Source organism: Cynocephalus volans, chromosome 17, assembly GCF_027409185.1.
Source record: "Cynocephalus volans isolate mCynVol1 chromosome 17, mCynVol1.pri, whole genome shotgun sequence".
In the NCBI taxonomy this organism is placed as follows: domain Eukaryota; kingdom Metazoa; phylum Chordata; class Mammalia; order Dermoptera; family Cynocephalidae; genus Cynocephalus; species Cynocephalus volans.
Window position 1 is genome coordinate 24,988,434 of NC_084476.1, and position 27,443 is coordinate 25,015,876.

The following is a 27,443-nucleotide window of genomic DNA, read 5'->3' on the forward strand; positions in this document are numbered from 1 at the left end:
GACCACTTGAGAAATATGGTTATCCTGGGGAAACCACTCTGCTAGTCTTGAGAGCTCCAGCCTCTTTTGCAACAAAATTATCCCATTAAGTATATTTCAATCCACCATTTTTTATTGAAAAAAATGTTAAATATTTGTATGGATTGAACAATATGAGAAAATATATGAATAATTTATAATTTTATATCAGTATGCTATTCTCATATTAGATTTAAAATCATAGTAATAAATGTCATTTTATAATTAATTTTTATAATTCAGAGCCTTTTTAAAATGAGAGAACCAAATTGTGATTGAGAGACTTTCTGCTCTTGCCTTTGCTATTTTACCAACATTTAATTTTAATTTTTGTATTTCCAGATGTTAAAATTTGTGCTGATTTAAAAGAAAGAAGATATGTTTCCAGCATTCAAATATTGTGCAATAGACTATTTATATGAGGTAGAGTGTTACTGACTTATTATCTATTTACTAAGAATCGTGATATAAAAAGTGTTATCTGCATTCAGTATATGATCATTTTACAGTAATCATTAGATTAACCCTTAATCTAATTACTTTTAGATTCATATAAAATTACTCCTCACTTTTAATATACCTTAAAAATGCCACTTTTAGAAGTAAATTACTAAATTAAAATAAGCAATTAAAATGAATCTGAAGCTTACAGAAGAAAAAAATTGAAATTCTCGGCAACTTTGGAGTATTTTTACTGACAATCTGGAGTGATCTTTCTCAAAAGGAGTAGGGAAAAAGGAGTTCTAGATATCTTTATAAGATAACAGTAACAGCACGTATGGGCCAGATACTTTGCTTTTCTGATGGGTTATATCATTTAATCATCATAACTACTCCATGAGGTAGATACTATTCTTATACAGGTTTTACAGTTTCACAGGTTATGAAGCAAATGTTCAGAAAAGTTAAATAGCTTATACAAATGTCAGAGCTGAAATTCATATCCTAGTAGATGTCATAGAACAGGTCATTATTCTTATGATCTTTACAAGTTAAATATATATTTTTTTATAACATTGACCTCATCTACCAGGACAGAAAAATTACCCCAATGTAATTAAAACTGTATTACATTTTGCAGGAAATAAGAAAAGCCTATAGGCAGCTTCAAATTTCATTATTCTCTTATAACTGAGGAAGCAAATGTGTAATTATAAGATGTACATGGTAGGGAATCAGAAGTCATTGTAACACAGACTTATTTCTGAATATATTGACCACTTGAAAAATTAATTGATACCTATACTTTCATCTTTGCCCATAATGTCTTAGTTTTTTCCTGTTGTACCACAGCTTGTGATATAATACAAATACAAGGGTACTTCAAAAAGTTTACGGAAAGATTCATATTATCTTTCAATTCTATTTTTCCATGAACTTTTTAAAGTACCCTCATATATTAATAATCAATGGCAAATCTTGCAGAAGATGCAGGACTTTGTAAAGTTCATGAAACAGTGTTGAAGAACCACTCAAATAGCAAGTAAAGCTATTATCAAATGATAATGTTGCAAAATTAGATCAGTTTACAGATGAGGGGAAAAGAATGGTTTCAATATCAAAAGAGTCAGAGATGCCTTGGGAAAATTCTCAGATAGTTTCTAAAAATACTTTTTTGATGATCAAAGGTGAAGTAATAACTAATATCATGCTTATTATCATATAATACAATTTGTGGGAAAATTAAGACAAAAAGCAACTATAGTTATAAGCTTAATTTTAAACAAAATTTTGTTAGATATAAAGCTTACTTTTCATAACTTTATTTCAGTTTTTTAGATAACATACTATCAAGCTTTTTTTCTATTTACTCTGAACCTCTGGTCTTTATTTTATATAAATTACCTTAAATGATCTTTTCTCTGTATCATTTTTTCTTGGATAATGAGAACCTCTTATTTCATATAACACCTTCAGCAGGCATAAAACTCTTGGAAAATAAAGTAAAAAACTATCATTTGTTTGAATAATCAGTTCAGTGGGAAGTTAGAGTCAATGGAGAAAGGCTTCTCAGAGGAGATATTGCTTAAGACGGGCCTTGAAAGATAGTAGGATTTTGATAGCTAGAGAAGAATAGCAAGGCATTTTTAGAGGTATACGGTAGACCACAGTGTTCATGAGGGAATGACTGCTGAATGTTAAGGGAGGTAGTGAAGAGAGTAGTCTATTTCAAGAGAACTGAATAATGGGAGATAAAGTTGGAAAGTAAAGGGAGAGCCAAATTAGAGAGAACTTTGATTTACAAGTTTACTTAACTGCTTTAACATTCCTTTAAAAAACAATTTTCTTTATTAGAAATATATTTTTAAATTAGAAACATATTTGCTGGTTGTAACAGGTGAAATAATGTAAAGATGTAGAAAGCAAAAGTTAAGACAGCCTCATTATGTGAGTACTGTTTAGTGAAAAAAAAGCTTGATTTTTATCATTGATAAATGATAAAAGATGATGTGAGACATTTTTTGTCAAATACACACACACATATTTTAGCCTAAACTAGAAAAAAAATCTGTGGGAAGAAAACACCAAACTATTACTGTACCTTGACTTTCTCAAGTATGTGATTCTGTTTTATTTGGTATTTTGCAATGAGCATTATTTAAAGAAAAATAATATGTTTCAAATAACAGAGAAATTTAACATTTTGAATATTGATAGATAAATAGAATATGCCAGAAGGTTTTGTAATCTTATTTTCTTACACAGAATGTAGTTAGAAAGAAGTTTTGCAGAGATGCTTTATTGCTTCGAATCCCTTCATGTTTATATCAAGATGAAAATTCTCATGCAGGAGTTATTGATAATACATTTAGGAGGCCATGGACAAGAGGTATGTTTTGTTTTTATTTCTCAAAAATATGTTTTAAAAATTATTTCAGAATTTATCACTGTAAAAAATGCAGTGCTTTATTCACTAAATAAAAATTCATTGCATTTATTCATATAAGAATTTCAAGAAGTTTACTAATTAATATTTTTATTATGGAATTTAGATGACTAAGTAAGGAAGTGGAAAGCTTATACTAGATATGAATAAAACAAATAAAAGATATGTAGATGATGAAGTCTCAAAATATTTTAACACTGTGATTATTTGTTTTATTATAATAGGGTTATTCTTGACCATATGAGAGCTACTTTAAGTTGTAATGATACACTGAATTTAAAATTATTTTTAAGTATATGTATAAAATACCATTTTTTTGCTTTTATCAAGTCATGGACTAGGAAAGATATAGCCTTCTTAGAGGAGTCATGTCAGTTAGCAACACTAATTTAGAATATATTACTTATCAGACTCTATTATAGGTACTGAGGACACAGTTACTAATAAGACATAGAAATACTCCCTGCCCTTAATGAGTTTTCAGATTGGTAAGGAGGATGCAGCAATACAACCATTAAATATATAAACTAATGTCTGGTATTGATAAATGTATAGAGAAGACACAATAATATAATGAGATATCAAATTTCAGGAGTAGGGAGTACTATTTCCTAACGTGGTTTGGGAAGGACCTTTGTGAAGAGGTGGACATTTGAGTTGAGACCTGAATGATAAGAAGGCAACAATCATGAAAAGATATAGGGAAAAAGCCTCTCAAGCAAATGCAAAGTTCCTAACTGAAGAATGAACTTATGTGTAAGGACCAGAAAATTAGGCAATTGTGACTGGAAAATGGAAAAGGGGTGATCTGAGAAGCAGACAGTTTTTGAATGATATAAGGCTTTGTAGGCCATAAGATGGAGTTTATCTACTTATTAATTTATATTATGGATGCAATAGACTGGATGTTTATGTCCCCCCAAAATTCGTGTGTTGAAACCTAATTCCCAATGTTTGTAAGTGGGGACTTTGGGAGGTGATTAGGTCATGAAAATGGAGCCCTCTTGAATGGGATTAGGACACTTATAAAAGAGACCCCCAAAGAGCTCCCTTGCCCTTTCTGCCATGTGAGGACACAATGAGAAGATGGTGTCTGTGAACCCAGAAGTGGGCCTTCACCAGACATGGATTCTGCCAGCACTTTGATCTTGGACTTCCCAGCCTCCAGAGCTGTGAGAAATAAATGTTTATTGTTTGAGCCACTCAGTCTATGGTATTTTTGTTATAGCAGCCCAAACCAACTAAGACAATTACTGATGTGAGAAATAACTGCACAACTTTAAGAAAGGGAGTGATGTAACCTGATTTGGTCATCTGGTTGTCTGGAGGATGGAAAGGGTAGGAATTGAGAGTCTAGAGTAGAGGCAGAGAAATCAATCAGGAAGCTATTGTAGTGGTTCAGAATCTAGACTACTAGGTGAATCTAGACTTTAGATAAAAGATGATGGTGGCTAATAGTAATGGAAATGTGAGAAATGGTTAAAACTGAAATTAGAAGTCCAGCCAATAATGAAGGGGTTAAAAAAAAAAAAAAGAATAAAGAATTTCTTCTAGGTTTTTGACCTGAGCAGCTGGGTGGATGACAGTGCCATTTCCTAAGATAGGAAAATCGGCTTGATAGAAGCAATTTGTGGCCAGAGTCAATAGCTCTACTTTGGCCAGATTATTAGGTATCTAAATGGAGACATTAAGGAGGCAATTGGTTATATTAATCTTGAGCAAAGCTATGCAGGACAGTTCTCAAGATGGCCTTGAACTGTTCCAGTTCTCCCCGCTTTCTCACTTGTAGTTCTCAAAATAACTGTAGAATGTTCTGGGAATGCACCATCCTGAGAAAAGCAGCAAATTGGCTGGAACAGCCCACTCTATGTTCCAGTCCTTAGAAACATTATGTCCCTCAATGCTTTAGCCTAGCGATTCCTGTGACCACAGGGTATAAAGTCTGGGGCAGGCTACTTTCTGGGGTCCCTCAACTGCTGTGCAAGTGGGGCACATGCAGACAAGACTCTATCTGTCCCTAGCAGCTTTCCTGAGCCTTAGGGGACTGGCTCACAATGATGCTAGGCTTCTGTTGTCCCTTGTTGTCTATCTGTAAGTAGTAAATCCACTTCATGTACCTTGTGTGTGGGTGTTTTGTCTCACCATACTCAGACAAGTTGGTAAACAGTTCACAGTGTCTACTTCACACGCTGGATTTTCAGATTGAATTCATCAATATGTACACTGTGTGTAAACTCATGAAGCTGAATGAAGTCACTGAGAGCATGTGTATAGATAGAGCAGAGAACCTAGTATAGATCCCTGGAACACTCCAACAGTTAAAAGTCTGATAAAGAAGGAGTAAAAAGCTAAGAATCGTGATAGGAAAACCAGGTGAGTATGGTGTTGTAGAATTCTAAAGAAGAAAGTGCTTCAAGAAAGAAGAAATATCAAATGCATTGGCTCCTGTTAAAAGGTCAAGTAAGATGAGGATAGTGAGAGAACCATTAGCTTGACTAAATATAGGTCATTGATAAGCTTGATAAGAGTGGTTTCACTGGAATATTACTTATAAATATGATTGGAATGTATGATTGGGGTTGATTGGAATATGACTGGAGTATGTTGAGAAGAGAATGGGAAATGGGGATGTGAGATAGTCAATTTGGACAACTCTTGAGAAATTTGCTATGAAGGAAAATAAAAAATGAGGCAATAGATGAAGGGAGAAGTGGGGTAAAGAGTTTTGTTTTTGTTTTTGTTTTTTTTAGATGTACCATTTTTTTTTTTTTAGTGTGATACGGGAAGATACTAAAATGTTTGTTTGCCAATGGAAATGATCTTGGTAAAAAGAGAATATGATGATGCAGGAAAGAAAAAGGATAACTTTGGCATAAAAGAGGATAGAATCAAGAGTACAATTAGAAAAGTTGATATTCAATAGGAGCCAAAATAGTTCTTCCCTTGTATAGGTGGAAAGACAGGGTTTATAGGCACCTATGCCAATAGGTTGGTAAAACTGGTGATGGAAGATGATGTAGTTCTTCTCTATTTATATCAATTTTCTATGTAAAGATAAAGTTATAGACCAAATTTGGACAAATGGATGAGCACTGAAGATTTGATAGAGTGGAATGTATTTTTTAAAGAGTGAGAAAGCCAGTTTTGTTTAGAGGAGTACTGTTATCACTTGTGAATGTTTGATGGCCATTTGAAATTTATGCTCATAATTTTAAAAGAGTTTATTCAGCAAGGCTGTGTGATTTTTTCCCCCTATAATTTTCAGCTGTTCTAGTGTGCATACATAAAAAGTGGAGAGTAGAGGTTTTCTTATACTATTCCTATACTAAATAGGAAAAGAGAGGCAAGGGAATCAAAAGTCCTTGTATGGCAGTGGTTATGGGATTGGCCGTGGAACCTAAACTATATGAGAACAGAAGTGATGACATGAAGGAGGATGATGAATATTGTAAAAATGGAAGAGTAAATGGATTGAAGGTCTCAATCAGTTTAGATATAAGATAAAGATATTGTCTTTATTATATAAGATATTATCAAAATACTGCTCTAAAAGTACAGAAGAGATAAAACAGGCTTATCATTTCTTCCTGTTTCTTTTCTCCTTTTCTTCTTTTTAAAAATAATAACAATAACAACCAAAATTTATTTACTACTTACAGTATCTCAGACACCGTTCTAGGCAATTTGCATGTCTCATCACATTTAATCTTTATAATAACACTATGAAAAGACTATTATTATTCCTAATTTGTACATAAGGAAACTGAGGTACAAAGAGGGAAGAGATTTACCCATGCTCATATAGTTAATAAGTAGCAGTACAAGGATTAAAATCTAGGCAGAGTGATTCCAGAACCTGTACTCTTAACCACTAACCTTTTATATTTTTTCAATACAGCACAGACTCAGATGTTAAGTGATTTGTTTAAGGTAACAAAACTAGTAAGAAGTAACACTGGTCATAGAGTACTCAGTTGCTTATTCTGACACTAGTATATGACTAGTATATGGTACCTCTTTTAAAGGAACCAAGCATCTAATTTGGGAGACAAGCTATAGATACATAAAATTTTAAATATAAGACTGTATATGATTAAGTACCAGAATAATAATGACAATATTATGGCCCTTCAAGGGGAATATATCCTAGTGAGCTGGAATGAAGACTTTATGAGGTATATAGTATGAGCTGTTGAACAGGACTTTCTGGGATACTAGAGCCCTATAAGCAAAAGAGAGGCTGTAAAAATGAGGATGGTATGTTCAGGTGATATTGTTCTGACTGTACTCGAGTTTTGCAGGGGAGGGAAACAGGTTGTAATAATGAGGATGATTATTTAAATATTTGGAATCAGGTATCACTTTGGAAAAAATACATTTGTAAACAAATAAATATAACACCATAATATAAAAGGTGAATGTTTGGCTTCCTTGTACCAAGGAAGTTCCAGAAGCTAATGTTTACCATTCTCCTTTCTAGCCTCAGCTGTTTCAGTTCAGGAAATGACAGATATCTCGGTCTTGGATCAATGGAAAGCAAGTCTCTTTGTGGAGGATTTCCTTGAGAAGTATGTGTCCTTAACCTCAAATTTACCTTTTACATCTAGAAGGTGAACAGTAAGTTCTCCAGATACCTAAAGAGGGAAAATTCCTTCCTTTATCTCCTTACAGGGTTTCTTCTTTTATCTAAAGAAAGAACCCTAATTTTAACCACAAAAGAGAGACTAATAAAAGTGATTTATATTATCTTTTCATCCTTCCCTAATATCTTAACTGTTCTGTATGCATTTGTGTTGCAAAAGACACAGAAACAAAGAAATTATTATGCTTTTAATCAATAAGTAAACTTTCTGTACAAAGTGTCTATAGAAAGTCCTTTATATTAAAATCAGTCTTTTTTCCTGCAGTATAAATGCAGCTTTAAGGCTATTTTCTAACCTATTTTGTTAAAGTGTTATTTATTATTTGTTTAGTCATTCATCAAATATTTATCGGGTACTATCCTGTGTGTTGGATACAGCATAAAAAAACAAAGACATGACATAGTCTGTACCCTAAAAGAATGCAAGAAAACAGGGAATAGAGATTTATAAAGAAATAATTACAATACAGTGTATGAAGTACAATGACAAATAGGCACACAGAGCATAATATGAGGAAGAACATCTAACCTGTTCTACATTGTTAATGTCAACAAAAATTAGAGATTTCAGTGCAAATGTACATAATTTACTCTGTTGTTTCACTTCAAGAACAGAGTGCTAATCAGACTCAGGAGGGATTCTGTGATTATTCACATTTTCAAGTTTTAACTAATTTAAATTTTACTTAGTTGTGCTTAAAAGAAACAAAAAGCCATTTAAATGTATCTAGACTCTGGATACAGTGAGGCCAAATATACCATTTCTATCATCTAGGAATTTTAAAAGTCAGATTAGGAAGATAATATAAAAACATAGAAAAAATGAACAATGTAAAAATTAAATAACATAAGATGACCAACATAAGGTCTATTATGAGGCATGAGGCAAATAAGAAGTATCTGTTACATGTGTAAACTGAGCAATGAGAAAGCAGAAAGGTATGGTGAAAACAGCTCTGCACCATGAATTTAAAAATGTGGATTTCAAGTCTTGACTGGAAAAGTCAAGTTCGAACTACTTAATCAGTCATTTTACTTTTGACCCTCGCTTTCTTTCTTAGTATGATGATGATGGATCAATACCTCTCAGACTTAACTTTATGTATGAGTCACCTGAGGATCTTATTAAAATGCCAAATATCTTGTTTTATTTCATTCAGTATGCTTTTTACCACCTGACATTATGTTATATATTTATTTGTCTATCTTCATTTTAGCAGATAAGCTTCATGAGGGAAAGAACTTTGTTTTGTTTACTACTCTTTTCCCAGTATGTAGAATAATGTTAGCACATTGTAAACACTCAGTGAATATTTGCCTTAAGTTAGGGAATTAATGAATGGAAGTAGAGGAATTTACCCAAAAAGAATGATATGGAAAGAAAGCAAAGATAATCTAAATTGGAAACCTGGGAAACACCAGCATCTACAGGTTAGATAGGAAACAGAGGAGGCACCAGTAAAAAAAGAATGAATAATATTGGAAAGGGAGATAGGAGGAGAGCTGGGAAACACTGGTCTTCATAGATCATTTGTATTTAGGAAAAGAGAATTGACTGGGTGCTCTCAAAACTATACTGTAGAACTAAGTTTTATTACAAAGTGCTGACTCTGTCAGCCTCATTTATTTTTAAAAAGACAGCAGCTATGTAAGCACTAAATTCAGAAGTTTATAAAGATTCACATAGGAATCAGTGCTCTTCGTGAATAATATGGACATGGGAGAGTTTAAATATTTCTTCATGTGTCTTGTATTTTCTTAAAGTGTAAAGGAGAAAGTTTAGAAATTTTTCTACCAATGATTTTAAGATGTGGCGTATTCATTTTTTTCTCCAGTTACATTGGGGCGTTATATTGATTTTGGTTTTTTCAGTATGCACAAGGGAATTATTAGGTCTAAAATATACTAGGATACCAATATGGGCAAGGTTAACGGAGCAAAAAAAAGTCCCCAGGACTAGCAACAGCAGGAAGTTGTTACCACCATAAGCTTAAAGGAACAAGGGGATTGAGCAGTTACCAACCTAGTAAGAACTACAGCTACAGGAGAAGGGCTGTCTAACATGAGATGTAATCTTTGGTGGAAGAGTGCAGCTACTTCCAAACTGTAGCCTAGCGAAGAAGGATTGGGAGGAATAATATCCCAAACTTTCTCTCTCCCACGTTTGGTCTCCTGCCAGTGCTTCTCATTGGCTGAACCCAACCAGAAGCCAGAGGGAAAGGAAATTGGTCGCTTCATAGAGATCAGCCCCAGTTTGCAGAGCAGATTATAAAAGGCTGGATAATGATACTGAGGAACAGACATTGAATATACAAAAAAAGGGCAGTTTGGCAATGTGTGGCATATCCTAAAAAATCTGTATACCTTTAACCTCATCATTTCTGTTTTTAGGAAATGTATTTTAAGAAAATTATTAGACAAGTGCACAAAGATGTTCCTTGCATTATTGCTCATAATAGCAAACAATTACAACAAACAAATTTTCAACACTAGCGAACTGGTTGAATAAGTTATGATTTACTGATACAATGAGATCTTGTTTGTCCATTCAAAAATGAAATTAATGTACATTGATTGGTGTGCTTATGTTTCATTGTTTAGCAGAAAAGAACTGAATACTACTATATACATGAACTCACATTTGTTTTAAAATATTCTAAAATAATTGTGAAATTTACATAATTTTTGCAGTCATCTCAAGTGGTCAAACTATAGATGATTTTTTTCTGCATTCATTGGAATTTGATAATTTTCCCACAATGAACATGTACTATTTTCTAATTAAAATGTTTAAAAATAAGACATACATAAAATCAGTAATTTTATAATGTCATAGAAAAACAGTTACAGGAACTGTGACCCAGATTAATTGTGAATTTGAGGAAATTGTTCCAAGTTCAAATCCAAACTCCCAAACTGAAGTAGAGGAAGCCGGCTTATACACCCACAGTGACTACAGTGAAGTCTTTACACCTGTCAACTGTTTAGGAAAATGTCCAGCACTTCAAACACAAAACCAAGGTAAAACATTTGTTATTTAAATTGTTATAAAACATTTCTTACTAATGTGCAGACTTTAATTTCAGTGAGTTTTTTTGTTTGGTAGAATTTTTAAGTTTTTTGTTTTATATAGATATCCACATGCATAATTATAATTCTAAGCTTTGCCACATAATGGAAATATTTACTCATTCATATTAATATCTTTTTTGAAAATTGGTTTATTTTTGGAGTTTAAGTTTGCTGGGACTCAAAATAACCTACAGAGATTTGATCATAGTGTGCTCACAACATATTGCTATGAAGATATGGGCATCTGTGTACAGATCTCATGACATAGCAATCCAGTGTAACATTAAATCACTAGATTATGAAGTGATGGTATATTTTATTTTTCAAAACATGCTGAAGGTTTTCAATCTCATCTAATGTATGTGAAACCAAAGTTCAAAGTAGAAATGGAATAGTTTCAGTATTATGTCAGTTTTACAAACTTACTGTCAATAATAATTAAAAGAATATTTTATCCAGATCATATTCCAAATCTCTCATCTTACTAAAGGGTGCTGAATTCTTTCAACCATGTAAAAACTTGCTGAGAATTGCCTTTCTTGTAGGTATAACAGCCTGTTCCCTTTTTAAATTACAGAACTTAAGCCTCTATTATATAATTACTACTATCATTTAATAAATAGGATAGCTTGAACATGAACAATAACCTGGTTCTTTTACTGTTATTTTTAGGTAAATACATAAATTGTGTATAAAATTTTTAGTGTTGGCAAATATGTCAGTGTGTGATGATATACAGAGAAATAAATCCCTCTTATAGTTTGAGTAGAGAGAGAAATTGATTTTATTAAAGAGTAAACTTGAGAGCATGATACAGTAAAAAGAGCCTGAATTTGGAGTCAGAAGACTTGAATTTTCAGTCCAAATCTACTCTTAAAAAGTGGTGCAGTTTTGGGAAAGTTGTCATTTTGGGATTTGGGGGAAAATTTTATGGTTTTTAATTTTCTTCTATAATTTCTTTCTCTTAATTTGTTCTTCTAATTTTGTATATAATTTTTTTCCGGGGATAGAATAATGTGTATGTATATGTAAAGGGATGGTTCACCACTTATAATTTTATTTTTTAAAAATAAAGTTGTACAATGTTATGAAATACATGGGGGGTAGGAGTGTAAGTCTGACTGGTTAGCTTACTTGGTTAGAGAATGGTATTGGTAACACCCAGATCAAGGGTTTGGATCCCCATACCCACCAGCCACCAAAAATAAAATAAAATAAAATAAAGTAAAATAAAATAAAAACTAAAGAGATTCAAAAAATAAAAAAATAAAATAAATAAAGTTTAGAGAGTCAGTTCATTAAAGTTTATAATAAGAAACAACAATCCTGGCTTCATCAATCACCCCATTTTTTTACTCTCCAGAGGCAGTTGCTTTCAACTCTTTGAAACAGAATTAAAAAACAAAAACAAAAAACTCAACTCCTTTTACCATTTATTTATGTATGACATGCTTATACTGCTATTTGTTGATTTTTTGGTTTCAGGCTTTACCTATTGACTTCTAATCATGAAAATGAAGATGGACCTGTCTTTGCTCTTCTGTGTACTTAACACCACATACACCCACACTTCCTATTGTCCACTTTCCCAGTATAGTTATAACTGTGGTTTAATATTCAGTATTTATAGAACTATGATTGTATAAATACTATTCACAGCTGAAAAAAGTATTGTGGTGTTCAATGATTTCTTTCTTGTATTCCACAAAGTTAATGGTTATTTTCTGTTTTTCTTAGTTTTCTGTGTATTTAGTACTAGAACTTGATCCTGAAATCCTTCCTTAGTTGTCTAAATCTCCTTTTAATATATTCAGACATCAAGTATATGAATAGTTTCATCTCTGGGATTTTTAGTTATAGAACCAGTCATTATCACCATCATCCTTGGGTACTGTTTTCACTTCTTTCTTATATTGGTTTCCCTGTTTTTTCAATCTCGTGGCTGTCAGTTTATGCCCTCCTTTCAATAGAGTACTTCCACTTGTAGCTTCCTGACAATAGGTACATGGGAGATAAATTTTTTTAAAACTTCCATGTCCAAAAAGTCTTCATTCTATCCTCACATTTAATTATTTCGGCTAGTTTTAGAATTTTAGATTAGAAATAATTTTTTTTTCTCAGAGTTTTAAAGGCATTGCTCCATTTTATTCTAGCTTATGGTGTTGCTGTTGAGAAGTCCAGTGCCACTCTGATTCCTAAAAAAATCTTTTTCCTAGACCTCAAGTGTGAGGAGGCTCCCAGAGGACATGGTGTCAAGAGCAGCGTTTTTACCAAGTTGGTCTAAAAATGAAACAGGAACTGGACATGGTCCCTACACTGACAGTTACAATAAATTTCAAAATCCAAGCAGCAATTTGTATTGTTTCTTGAAAAATGAACACAAAGTCGGTGCCGGGTGCAGTCAGCAGGGTCAGAGGTTGGGCTGTGCTGCTGCAGGCCCCACATCATGGGTGCAGCTGGGGCACTGAGGCTTGGGACTGTGAGTTCCAGCCCCTGCTCTGGGGTTCTCACTCCTTGGGGACTGGCCCTCCCCATGCCCTTTGGAGTAGTGGGCAGGAGCTGTGGTAGGGGCTCCAGTGATTCCTAAGTATTTTTACATGATCTCCTTTTCATTCTGAAAACATTAATGATTTTTCCCCCCAGTGTTCTGAAATTTCACAATGGTGTGTCTTATTTCATACGTTAGACTGGGCACTTTATGTACCCTTCCAATCTATATACTCACGCACTTCAATTTTGAGAAATTTTCTTGAATTATTTCTTTGATAAATTCTTTCCTTCAGGTTTCTCCTGTTCACTCTTCCTGGATCTCCCGTTGTTCATTTACTGAGGTTTTCTTTAATGTCTTTCAACAATGTTTAAAATTTTTCTTCATAAAGATGTTATATATCTTTTTTTAAAACATTTAAAAATTTTCTACGTAAAGATGTTACATGTCTTTTATAAGATTTATTATTTTATTTTAGTACTTTATTTTACTTTATTAAAGTACTATTTTTTAGCTGCCATTATATTTCTAAATCAAGTTTTCTGTTTATTGCTTATGTTTAACAAAGGCAGTTAATTTTGTAGTGCTCTTATCTCACCCAGCTCTTAAACTTTTTTATTGATTCCAGTAATTAATTCTAATAATTGTAACGTACAAAAATCACATTGTCTGTGAATAATGGTCATCTTGTTTTTTACTTTGCAATATTTATATCTTTTTTTTTTTTTGTCTTACTGTGCTGATTAGGACCTCCAGTACATTGTTCAATAGAAGCAGTGATAGTGCCATCCTTGTCTTTTTCCTTACAATAAAGGAAATCATTCTAACATTTCAATAGTGAGGTGTTAAGAATGCACCATTTCAATGGTGAAATGTTAGCAGCTTTTCCTTTATTAGGTGAGGAGGATTTCTTATGTTCCTAGTCTGCTAACAGCTTTTAATCATGAATGAGGATTGAATTTTATCAACATTTTTCTATGTATGCTAAGATACCTACATCTTAAATATATAGAATGCTCCTTTACTAAAACCTAATGATCCTGTAATCCAAAGATGAACTATTTTACTATTTTGATCATACTGCATATGCATTATATTATTTTTAAATGTTAACATTATCTTGGGAACATTTCACTATATGCTTAAGATTTCTTCAAAAGCATGGCTTGTAATGACTGCAGTTTTTAATCTTGTGTATGTATCACATACTTCCCAATTTGAGAGCACTAATATTTTTAATTTCAAATATGTTCATAACTGTATGTTCTCATTTTGAATTATTTCTTTAGAATGAATTCCTGGAAATTGAATTGTTTGGTATAAGTATTTTTTTAGCGTGGCATGCTAATACCCTTTTCATGCCACCTCATCATCATCGGGTATATTACTGCTGATATTGTGGTAATACAGTTAAACCAATATAATGGGCAAAAAATTATATATTTACTTGCATTTTTAAAATTACTGGTCTTTATTGGCTATCTGCATCTTTTTCTTTTCTGACATGATTCTTTCTCTTTTGTCTGTTTTTCTATTCATATATTTTATCTTTATATGTAATGGTATCAATAACTCCAAATGTATTTAATTTGAACCTAACCGGTTCTGTCTGTATTTTCCTTCATGGTTTCTTTCATTGCTTTTATACTTAGATAATTATTCCTTAATTAGATAAATGTTTATTTGTATTTTCTTTAAGGTTTTGTAAGGTTTTAGTTCAGATTTTGGTATATGTTTAAAAGTAGGAATAAAAAGTATTTTTTTACTAATGTTTATGCAGTTGTCTCAATATCATTTATAGAAAAATCCTTTTTTTTACCACTGATTAGAAATGCCACTTACATCATATACTAAGTTCTTATCCACATTAGAGTTTGTTTCTGGATTTTCTATTATGTTCTGTTTTGCTTATTATTGTGTCAGTATCATGGTTTTAACTATTTAATATTTAACTGTAACACTTATTAACAGTATCCTCTTTTTTGTTATTTTTTTCTACTCTTATATCTTTATTCTTCCAGATTTACTTTGTAATCAATTTTCCAAGTTTCAAAACAGACTTCTTGAGAAATTGAAATGGTATTGGGATCCTTATTCTTTTATCGTAGTTAGTCTTGCTAGCCAGGAAAATGTTTTATCTTGCCTTTTCTTCAAATTGCTCTTTTTAAATGGTCCTCAGTAAAGTTTTATAGTTTCCTCCATATAACTTTTTTGTTATGTTTATTTCTTGATATTTCATATATTGGTGACCATTATGAATGTTTTTTCTATTAATTTTTATGACTAGATTTCTATATGTTATAAACGATTAATTTTTATAATTATTAGGCACCTTAGTGAACTCCTTTATTTTCATTCAGTTATCTTGGGTTTTCTAGATAGATATACAAAACTATCTTCTGCAAGTAAATCTGTCTTTTTTCCTATCAGTATACCTCTTTTTTTCTGCTTTTTTCATAGTTAACTAGCCAAAATTTTGTTTCCTGGTGACAATTTAATGCTCCTCTACAATAGAGGAAAGCACAGAGTAATGCACATAGTAGTTGTAATAAAGAAGGAATTCCAGGAATGCCGTATAGCAGTAAGAATATAAGGAAGTATAAATACAAAGAACACTGGTTGTTGTGTGATGCTGCCCTCAAGTGGTTCCTTCAAAAAAGAGTAGTTGGAAAACAAGATCTCATAACTGATGTGAAATGTCCCCATGTACTCCCAGAAATATCAGAATGAGGCTTTAGGTAGGGAACATGGCTGGACAATCTGTGTTTGGACATGGAAGGTGGATATGGGGATATAAACTAAAGCCATTTGGGTTTTTACTATTAATATGACTTCATTAATACTTACAGAATGGATTATACGAACAAACCAATTCTAACTTTCTCATATACACACTCCTTAGAAAAGGAATTGGTTGACTAGTTTTCTTTGGTGTCTCATGGGAAGGTTTTGGCCATGAGATCATCAGGAACTTAACAGGTTCAGATAACCAATCTCTTAGGAGGCTAGTTTATATCACACATTCTCTTGGCATTTCCAGTTAGCACCCGGCAAAGGGATGTTTCCTGGCTTCCTGCCTTACACTACATATTTATTAGGCGTATGCATATCAATTAGATAGTGATGGGAGACATCACTACTTGAAAACTCCATACTGTTTCTCTCTCATGCCAATCTACCATCAATTAACTGAAAAGTTACTACCCAGAGCAACAGACCATTGCTCCTTCATCAAGGTGGCTTTCACTTTGGGAAGCTTGGCTTTCTGAGTAGTTCTTCATCTGAGCTTACATTTTGCTTTTTCTCTTTCCACTCAGGAATATATTGAAGAATAGAGGCAGGTTTTATGTTCCCAGTCCTGGCTCAGAAACTGTTAAAGCTCTCATACAGTTAGCCAAGATTCTAAATGTAACCCAAACATGGCAGGGTGGGGATAGAGAGGAGAAATTTATCCCAGCAAAGTTATCTGTTAGCAGTAGTGTCTCTTAATATGTAAGGTCTATTACACCTCCCAAGTAGATACGTTGCTATATAACTTTCATTATAATTAATTTTAAAGCAACCATATATGAATAATTTTAGAATGATAGAATCAGAGTCTCATTCATAGGCTCTGTAGACCATCTCTATTTCCTTCATGTCTGAGTCTCTAGGGGATGAACTAGAGACCTTAAGAGGTAAAATGATGCAGAGAAGAGAAGACCAGGGTTGCAAAAGTCAAATGTTTTTATTCCTTTAAAATTTTGCCTAGGCTACTTCTGTATTTTGAATAAGACCACAAGATATTTTCCTCCATTGGTAAAACTGATCTTTTTTGGTAGAGTATGTCCACTGCAACTCTTTCAGGATATTGGGCTATTGCTCAGTGTATTAAGTAATATTAAAATTTATTGAGCATTTGCCTATGTTCCAGTGCTATGCTACATACTTTGTATGCATAGTATAATGAAGAACTAAAGAATTAAAAATGTGTTTGAAAAACCCAGCTGTGTCTAATGACTGATTATAGTAATTATCCAGACTCCTTTATATAACCTTCAGATTTTTTTCTTACTTCTTTATATTTCTTATTTTCAGATTTATTTATTGATGAGGAAGAAATAATTTTTCTAGATAATTCGATGGCCTATAAAAGTCAGCTACCAACTTCGCAAACTCTCTTGAGTAAACTAAAACCATTTTTGGTAAAGGACCCCCTTTTAGATTTCAAAGCTCAGACCTTCACAGAAGCTAAGTTTTTCAGGTACGTAATTGTTCAATGCTGTAAGTTTTTTCAAGAGGAGAATATATTCTTTGTCTGATCACAGGTTTAGATGTTATCAATAATAATATTTTGCTATTGCTTTACCTCAACTTCAGTTTTAATTGTTATGTGTTTTGGCTGGCTACATTGAGTATGTAATTTGCTTTTAGTAAATACTAATTAATGTTGTTTTGTTTTTAAGGGAAAGTTACTCTTTTCAAGGAGATTTGGAAGTTTATGTGAAAGATTTTTATATGGATAAAGAGAACTTTTGTCAGGAGAAACTAGAAGACACAGTAGGTTTACATGAAGTTGTAACATTTGCTTTCAATAATATTTTTATAAAAGTAATAAAGCACATGTCTATAAATTTTAATAATACACATTGTCTACAATTATCAGATTTAAAAGATTTGATAATAGTTTGAATGTATATCAATTAAGGAGTCAAATTTACTTCTAAGTAGTGATTCTCAGCATTGGCTGCACATTAGAATTACCTGGGGAGTTTAAAAAAAATATATTGAAACTGAGAAGTCTGATTCCTACATAAAATAAAAGTATATATAAAAATAAAAAAATGTTGAAGCTTGGGTCCTATCCAGATATATTATGATTTAATTGGCCAGATGTGCAGCCCAGATATAGGGAATTTTAAAACCTCTCCCGATAATCCTAATCAATATACAAGGTGTAGTGAATTAAGTAGTCATGTCTACTTTAAAAATTGAAGACTGGAGTTAGAAATGTTTGTATGTGAGCTGTGCACAAAACAGATAATACTTGAGCTATAACAGAAGATACCTTATTGAAGTAGTAAAAATATAAATAGTCCAAGACTGAATTTTAGGTGCTGCCTGTGTTTAATAAGGAAAATAGCATCCTTGTATATTAAACGTCAAAATTCTCAAAGAAGTTTGAGCATACAGTTCTAATAGCACACAAAATTGTTATGATGTTAATATGTAAAGAATTCTAGCAGTTGAGAATGCACATAACTTTTTGCAGTTTAACAAGCTCAAAAATCTAGGCCCGTATACATTAGATGCATTCACAAATTTACTTAAATGTTTTTTTTGAAGACAACTAAAAATGTTTTTATATTTGAGGTTTTTCTTAATATATTCAAAGGACATACATATAGTGGACTTAAGGCACTTAAAGGATTTCCTTACAATTAAAAATTTAACATGATGGTAGGAATATTAATTCACCTATTGGCCCCTTTCCTCCATTTCCTTTGCCCCTCCCCTTTTAACTCTGAGAGTTGTGCAGGTAGTCAGTCTCACTTGTTGAGGAATCTAGTTCTGTAGGAATAAAAGAGAAATATTCCATAGAGTGCAGTAAAGATCCATTCCATTGCATAATCTCTTTTCACTTCTCCCCTATTACCATCTCTCCTGTGCTGCAGTGATTATTTTTAATTTACAATTTTTAAAATTTGCTATTAGCCGAAAGGAAGATATTTCTGCAACTAGGGATATTGTACGTCATTAATGTAATGAGTGACCATAAAAGACATTACTCAGAGAGAACGTTGCTTTTAATAGAATATATATTTGAAAGGCTGCTACACTTCTGTTTCCCAAAAGTATGTATAGAATTAGAAATTTTGAGTATGAGTTTAGTTTAAAATTTAGTATACCATTTAAGCAAATATATCCATTTATGAATTCAAAAATATTTATTTGGAAAACCTCCCTAAAAACTTCTTGTAACTATATATTATTTCAGCCATCAATTTGTCCTATTGAGGATGAGGATGAATTCTTAATATCTACAAGTCTCAGACCAGAAATTGATATTCCAGCACTCCCAGAACTGAAGGAGTCATTAAACTTAATGCCAGCAATAATAAATTATGTAGATGAAAATGAAAAGCTTTTCAAAAGAGGTGAGAATTAATTTTTAAATGTGTTACTTTAAAAACCACTTAATAATGTTTGTTACAGCGTTCTTGTTCATTAAAGAATTCTCTGAACCTCCAGAGTTTGTAAAATGTTCTGGAGGTTACATGTTGAAATCTCAGAATTATTATTGATGAGACTCTTTTCTCATTGTCATTCTCTTTATGCTACGTTCCAGGCTTAAAACTTCTATGAAATTAATATAACTACTTCAAGATAGTTATACAAATAAAGCTAAAATACCTATTACTATACTAATTTTTTAAAGGGTTTTTTTCTTATATACAATGAAAGCACTATCAACTTCTATACTGACTTTAGTTAACTATGAAGAGACTCGCAGTTAGGGGCTCAGTGTAAGGATTCATGAAATCACTAGGAGAATTGTAACCTAGAATTTAGATGGTTTCATCTCGTTAGTCTTAGTAAATATTATTGAGTTATTTTTAATGAAAATTTGAGCCCAAATATTTAACTGCTCTTTCATAGATTCCATTTGAAATTATCAAAGATATATAATATCAGGGAAGAATGGAAAGGGAATCTGTGATATCCATTGTGAACGGAGGTGCTTGCCATCAGCAGACTACAGACTTGAAGGAATTCTTGCAGATAAAACTATATCAAGGGAATTACTAATCAGCCTACAAGACAAGACAAAGAAATAAAAAGCCAACCTGAGAAAATGGATCAAATCCATACCAGAGCTTAAAAATATATTTGGACTTTGGGCTTGTTAGCAGGACACAAATCTAAACTCTAAAATTGCTAATGGAAAGGACAAGTGACTTAACTAAGTGATTATACTGTTACACTCCCAACCTTCATTTGGCTTGGATGTTGTACTAAGTAAGCAAAACAGAGTCATTTGCAAAAGAAGACTTCTAACAAGGGAAATTATGCAAACTATGGAAAGGACAGAGAGTGGGCATGTCTTAGGTACATTGGGTTGTGACAATAACAACAATAAAACTGTTTAGTACAGCAATACAGTTACCTGCTACAAAGATATCTCAAGCAATAGCTCCCTCCCTATTTCCCACAATCAAATGGTAAACAAACAAACAAACAAACAAAAAACTATGGATTTGCCTATTCTGGACATTTGATAAAAATGGAATCATAATATGCAGTTTTTCTGTGACTGGCTTCTTCCACTTAGCATAATATTTTCAAGTTTATTGATATTATATATCAGTACTTCATTCCTTTTTATGGCCAAACAATATTCCATTGTATGGATATATCACATTTTGTTTATCTATACATATCTGTTGATGGGCATTTGGGTTGTTTCTACCCTTTAGCTATTATATTATAAATAATCCTACTATGAACATTCATGTACAAGTTTTTGTGCACACATGTGAGAGTACTTCAAAAAGTTCATGGAAAGATTCATATTATCTTTTTTTTTTAAAAATTTATTTATTTATTTTATTTATTTTATTTTTTTAATTTTATTTTGTCGATATACATTGTGGCTGATTATTGCTCCCCATCACGAAAACCTTCCTCCCTTCTCCCTCCCCCCTCCCCCCCAACAATGTCCTTTCTGTTTGCTTGTCTATCAACTTCAAGTAATTGTGGTTGTTATATCTTCTTCCCCCCCCCGCCCCGGGTTTTGTGTGTGTGTGTGTGTGTAAATTTATATATTAATTTTTAGCTCCCACCAATAAGTGAGAACATGTGGTATTTCTCTTTCTGTGCCTGACTTGTTTCACTTAATATAATTCTCTCAAGGTCCATCCATGTTGTTGCAAATGGCAGTATTTCATTCGTTTTTATAGCTGAGTAGTATTCCATTCTGTAGATGTACCACATTTTCCGTATCCACTCTTCTGATGATGGACATTTGGGCTGGTTCCAACTCTTGGCTATTGTAAAGAGTGCTGCAATGAACATTGGGGAACAGGTATACCTTCGACTTGATGATTTCCGTTCCTCTGGGTATATTCCCAACAGTGGGATAGCTGGGTCGTATGGTAGATCTATCTGCAATTGTTTGAGGAACCTCCATACCATTTTCCATAGAGGCTGCACCATTTTGCAGTCCCACCAACAGTGTATGAGAGTTCCTTTTTCTCCGCAACCTCGCCAGCATTTATCGTTCAGAGTCTTTTGGATTTTAGCCATCCTAACTGGGGTTAGATGGTATCTCAGTGTGGTTTTGATTTGCATTTCCCGGATGCTGAGTGATGTTGAGCATTTTTTCATATGTCTGTTGGCCATTTGTATATCTTCCTTAGAGAAATGGCTACTTAGCTCTTTTGCCCATTTTTTAATTGGGTTGCTTGTTTTCTTCTTGTAAAGTTGTTTGAGTTCCTTATATATTCTGGATATTAATCCTTTGTCAGATGTATATTTTGCAAATATTTTCTCCCACTCTGTTGGTTGCCTTTTAACTCTGTTAATTGTTTCTTTTGCTGTGCAGAAGCTTTTCAGTTTGATATAATCCCATTTGTTTATTTTTCCTTTGGTTGCCCGTGCTTTTGGGGTCGTATTCATGAAGTCTGTGTCCAGTCCTATTTCCTGAAGTGTTTCTCCTATGTTTTCTTTAAGAAGTTTTATTGTTTCAGGGTGTATATTTAAATCCTTAATCCATTTTGAGTTGATTTTAGTATATGGTGAGAGGTATGGATCTAGTTTCATTCTCTTGCATATGGATATCCAGTTATCCCAGCACCATTTGCTGAAGAGGCAGTCCCTTCCCCAGTGAATAGGCTTGGTGCCTTTGTCAAAGATCAGATGGCAGTAAGTGTGTGGGTTGATTTCTGGATTCTCTATTCTATTCCATTGGTCAGTGTGTCTGTTTTTATGCCAGTACCATACTGTTTTGGTTATTATCGCTTTGTAGTATAGCTTAAGTCAGGTAGTGTTATGCCTCCAGCTTTATTTTTTTTGCTCAGCATTGCTTTGGCTATGCATGGTCTTTTATTGTTCCATATAAATGACTGGATAGTTTTTTCCATTTCTGAGAAAAATGTCATTGGAATTTTGATGGGGATTGCATTGGATTTGTATATCACTTTGGGCAGTATGGACATTTTCACTATATTGATTCTTCCAATCCAAGAGCATGGGATATCTTTCCATCTTCTTGTATCCTCTCTAATTTCTCTCAGCAGTGGTTTGTAGTTCTCATTATAGAGATTTTTGACCTCCTTGGTTAACTCAATTCCTAAGTATTATATTTTTTTGGTGGGTATTGTAAAGGGGCAGGCTTTCTTGATTTCTCTTTCTGCATGTTCACTATTGGAGAAAAGAAATGCTACTGATTTTTGTGTGTTGATTTTGTATCCTGCTACTGTGCTGAAATCATTTACCAATTCCAAGAGTTTTTTTGTGGAGGTTTTAGGCTGTTCGATATATAGGATCATGTCATCTGCAAACAGGGACAGTTTGACTTCATCTTTTCCAATCTGGATGCCCTTTATTTCCTTCTCTTCTCTGATTGGTCTGGCTAGTACTTCCAACACTATGTTGAATAGGAGTGGTGAGAGTGGGCATCTTTGTCTAGTTCCTGTTCTTAAAGGAAAAGCTTTCAGCTTTTCCCCATTCAGGATGATATTGGCAGTGGGTTTGTCATATATGGCTTTAATTATGTTGAGATACTTTCCCTCTATACCTAACTTATAGAGGGTCTTTATCATGAATGAGTGCTGAAATTTATCAAATGCTTTTTCAGCATCTATAGAGATGATCATATGGTCCTTGTGTTTGAGTTTATTAATATGGTGTATCACATTTATTGATTTGCGTATGTTGAACCAACCTTGCATCCCTGGGATGAATCCCACTTGATCGTGATGAATAATTTTACGTATGTGTTGCTGTATTCTGTTTGCTAGTAATTTAGTGAGGATTTTTGCATCTATATTCATCAAGGATATCGGCCTGTAGTTTTCTTTTTTGGTTATATCTTTACCTGGTTTTGGTATCAGGATGATATTTGCTTCATAAAATGAGTTTGGGAGATTTGCGTCCATTTCAATCTTTTGGAATAGTTTGTAAAGAATCGGTGTCAATTCCTGTTTGAATGTTTGGTAAAATTCTGCTGTGAATCCATCTGGTCCTGGGCTTTTCTTTGTTGGGAGCCTTCTGATAACAGCTTCAATCTCCTTTATTGTTATTGGTCTGTTCAAATTTTCTACGTCTTCACGGTTCAGTTTTGGGAGCTTGTGTGTGTCCAGAAATTTATCCATTTCCTCCAGATTTTCAAATTTGTTGGCGTATAGTTGTTAATAGTAGTCTCGAATGATTCCTTGTATTTCAGATGAATCAGTTGTAATATCGCCTTTTTCATTTCTAATTTTTGTTATATGAGTCTTCTCTCTTCTTTTTTTTTGTTAGCCATGCTAATGGTTTGTCAATTTTATTTATCTTTTCAAAAAACCAACTTTTTGATTCGTTGATCTTTTGAATTGTTTTTTGGTTTTCAATTTCATTCAGTTCTGCTCTGATCTTAATGATTTCTTTCCGTCTGCTAACTTTAGGTTTGCTGCAGTCAAATGCTCTACCACTGAGCTATACCCCCTCTTAACTTTAGGTTTGGATTGTTCTTGTTTTTCTAGTTCTTTAAGGTGAAGTGTTAGGTTGTTCACTTGCCATCTTTCCATTCTTCTGAAGTGAGCGTTTAATGCGATAAATTTTCCCCTCAATACTGCTTTTGCAGTATCCCACAGGTTTTGGTATGATGTATCATTGTTTTCATTAGTTTCAATAAATTTTTTGATTTCCTGCTTGATTTCTTCTTGGACCCATATGTCATTAAGTAGAATGCTGTTTAATTTCCATGTGTTTGTATAGTTTCCAGAGTTTCGTTTGTTATTAATTTCTAGTTTTAATCCATTGTGGTCTGAGAAAATACATGGGATAATTCCAATTTTTTTGAAGTTATTGAGACGATTTGTGACCTAATATGTGATCTATCCTGGAGAATGATCCATGTGCTGATGAGACGAATGAATATTCTGAGGTTGTTGGATGGAATGTTCTGTAGGTATCTGCCAATTCCAATTGGTCTAGAGTCTTGTTTAGATCTTGTGTTTCTCTACTGATTCTTTGCCTAGATGATCTGTCTAATATTGACAGTGGGGTGTTCAGGTCCCCTGCTATTATGGTATTAGTGTCTATTTCCTTCTTTAGGTCTAATAGAGTTTGTTTTATAAATCTGGCTGCTCCAACATTGGGTGCGTACATATTTATGATTGTTATGTCTTCTTGATGGATCAGTCCTTTTATCATTAAGTAGTGTCCCTCATTGTCTCTTTTTATGGTTTTTAGTTTAAAGTCTATTTTGTCAGATATAAGAATAGCTACTCCAGCTCGTTTTTCTTTTCTGTTTGCATGGTAAATCTTTTTCCATCCTTTCACTCTTAGTCTGTGTGAATCCTTATGGGTGAGGTGGGTCTCTTGTAGGCAGCATATAGTTGGGTCCTCCTTTTTAATCCAGTCAGCCAGTCTGTGTCTTTTGATTGGGGAATTTAAGCCTTTTACATTAAGAGTTGTTATTGAAAGGTGCTGATTTATTCCTAGCATTTTATTGGTTGTTTGGTTGTCTTAGGTGTCTTTTGTTCCTTGCTTTCTGATTTACTGTTTGGCTCTGTGTTTGTTGGTTCCTTAGGTTGTAGATAGTGTTTTTGTTTGCTTGTTTTCTCTTTATGGATGCCATTTTTATTATACTAGTGGGTATTGATTTTTCTTGTTTTTTTATGGCAGTGGTAGTTATTTTTCAGGAACCAAACCCAGTACTCCCTTGAGGATTTCTTGTAAGGGTGGTCGTGTGGTAGTGAACTCCCGCAGTTTTTGTTTGTCTGAGAAATATACTATTTGCCCTTCATTTCGGAAGGATAGCCTTGCAGGGTAGAGTATTCTTGGCTGGCAATCTTTGTCTTTTAGTATTTTGAATATATCATCCCATTCCTTTCTAGCTTTTAGGGTTTGTGATGAAAAGTCTGATGTTAGCCTGATTGGGTCTCCCTTATAGGTGATTTGATGCTTCTCTCTTGCAACTTTTAAGATTCTCTCTTTGTCTCTGAGTTTTGCCAATTTGACTATGACATGTCTTGGAGAAGGCCTTTTTGGGTTGAGTATGTTTGGACATCGTTGAGCTTCCTGGATCTGAAGATCTGTGATTTTTCCTGTACCTGGGAAGTTTTCTGCCACTATTTTTTTGAATATGTTTTCAATGGAATCTCCATTTTCCTCCCCTTCTGGAATACCCATGACTCAGATATTTGAGTACTTAAGGTTGTCTGATATCTCTCTCAGATTTTCTCCCATGTCCTTGATTCTTTTTTCTTTCTTTTTGTCTGCTTGTGTTATTTCAAACAGCCCATCTTCAAGTTCAGAGGTTCTCTCTTCAACTTCGACAAGCCTGCTGGTTAAACTCTCCATTGTGTTTTTTATTTCGCTGAATAACTTCTTCAGTTCAGCAAGTTCTGCTACATTTTTTTTCAGGACATTGATTTCTTTGTACATTTCTTCTTTCAGATCCTGTATACTTTTCCTCATTTCATCATGATGTCTAGCTGTGTTTTCTTGTATCTCATTCAGTTTCCTTAGAATTATCACTCGAAATTCCTTGTCAGTCATTTCAAGTGCTTCTTGTTCTACAGGATCTAGAGTTTGAGATTTATTAACTTTTGGTGGTGTACTTTCTTGATTTTTTGTATTTCTGGTATCTTTTTTTTGATGTTTATTCATTGTGGCAGGGGGTTTCACAGTCCACCGGTTTGAGACTAATGACTAACTAGGATGTTGCTGTGGTTGCCAATTTCGTATGGCTACCTCCGTGGCTGCTCAGTTGGCCTCTAGTGCCTTGTGTGTGTGGTTGCCTCGGGTCTTGGGCTTCTCCGGGGAGCCACCTTTCTGGTCCGCTTGGACTCTGCTGGGCTGGTGCATCACGTATCACAGTGTGTGTGATCGCTGTTGAGCTTTCACTTCCTGTGCAGGACTTCTCCCTGTTCCGTGTGCTCTGGCCCAGGTTGTTGGATCGTGCAGTGGGGACCCCACAGGGTGTGTGGTTTCTGTTGAGTCTCCGCCTCCCTGGCCACATGTCTCCCCACTCTTTGCGCACTGTGCTGGGCTGGGGCTTGTCTTCTGCAACCCTCGTCTATCAGCTGGGCCTTCAAGACCCTGCTTGGCACCGCCTCGCCCAGGAAGTCTACCAGGTTTCTGCTAGGCACAGACGACCAGTCGCTCTGGGTGCCTTTGTAGCACTGTCTAGATCTTTCTCGGGACTTGTTCACCTTTGTATCCCCCTGGTATAAACCGAGTCTAGCGCCCGCCTGCAGCCAGCTCTCTGGCAGGTTCAAGCAGACCTGGGAACTCTCCTACCACACTATTCCCAAACAGAAATTCGTTAGGCTTTTTTCCGGATTGGTGGCCGCAGAAATGGTATCTGCCTCCCAGTAACAGGAAGTTTACTGGGGCCGGAGTCCAGGGTGTGGTGGAGTGACAGTCGGCCCGCCTGCCCGTATTTCCTTGCCCTCCCGACACTGGCCAGGGACGCCCCACGCCACCAACCCGCCAGAGAACCGCGGAGGGAGTGGGAGGGGAGGCCAGCCCGCAGGCTCTGGAAAGCCCCGCGCCGGGCCAAGCAAGTGGGAAGGCTCAGTGGCGGCCGAGCCAGGGGGAGCTGCCAGCACCTGGGAAAATGGAGGCAGCCCCGGGGCGGTGAGTGGCCTAGGGAGCCAGGTGAGCGTCAGCCCCCCAAACAGGGCTGGTCCAGGGGTCACTCACAGGGTTGTGCCAGGTCGGGTGCTCACTCTCTGCCTCTGGTTTGCTGCCTTCCCCATTCTCGGCCGCTGCCGTCGCGAGCAGCTCGGGCGCTCCCAGGAATCTTCTTTAATGCCGGTCTGAAACCTTGAATCCTGAATAGGGCAGCTGGTCGCCTTCAGCGTGGCCCCGGCCTCCGGGATCCTGTCTGCATCCACAGCAGCCCTGGCACCGTGTTCCCTGTTTCGAGACTCGCTTTTGCAGCTAAGAAACAGTTCTTTTCCTGCTCCACACTTCAAAGCTGTTGCCTGTAAATGAGGCAGCCTCTCCTGCCAAGGGCAAAGTGGCGGTCAGCCCCCACGACCGGCCAGCAGCAGCGGTCCTCCCTTAAGAGATGGCAAGAGGAAGGTCCACAAGTTTCCCGGCTGCCTGAGGCCCAGTGGCCGCCTTTTCCACCTCAGCTA

The 27,443-nt window shown here is 34.7% G+C and overlaps 1 protein-coding gene across 1 annotated transcript in view; it reads left to right on the forward strand.

Annotated features, from left to right (window-relative positions):
* Positions 1–396: 396 nt before the first annotated feature.
* The window catches only part of SHOC1 (shortage in chiasmata 1), a 100,233-nt gene continuing 73,186 nt past the window's right edge, over positions 397–27,443 (forward strand). Inside the window, exons 1-7 of the mRNA XM_063082574.1 lie at positions 397–441; positions 2,725–2,848; positions 7,386–7,473; positions 10,384–10,568; positions 17,185–17,350; positions 17,553–17,661; positions 19,085–19,244. Of these exons, the coding sequence (XP_062938644.1) occupies positions 397–441; positions 2,725–2,848; positions 7,386–7,473; positions 10,384–10,568; positions 17,185–17,350; positions 17,553–17,661; positions 19,085–19,244 (877 nt within the window). The remainder of the gene's footprint in view (positions 442–2,724; positions 2,849–7,385; positions 7,474–10,383; positions 10,569–17,184; positions 17,351–17,552; positions 17,662–19,084; positions 19,245–27,443) is intronic.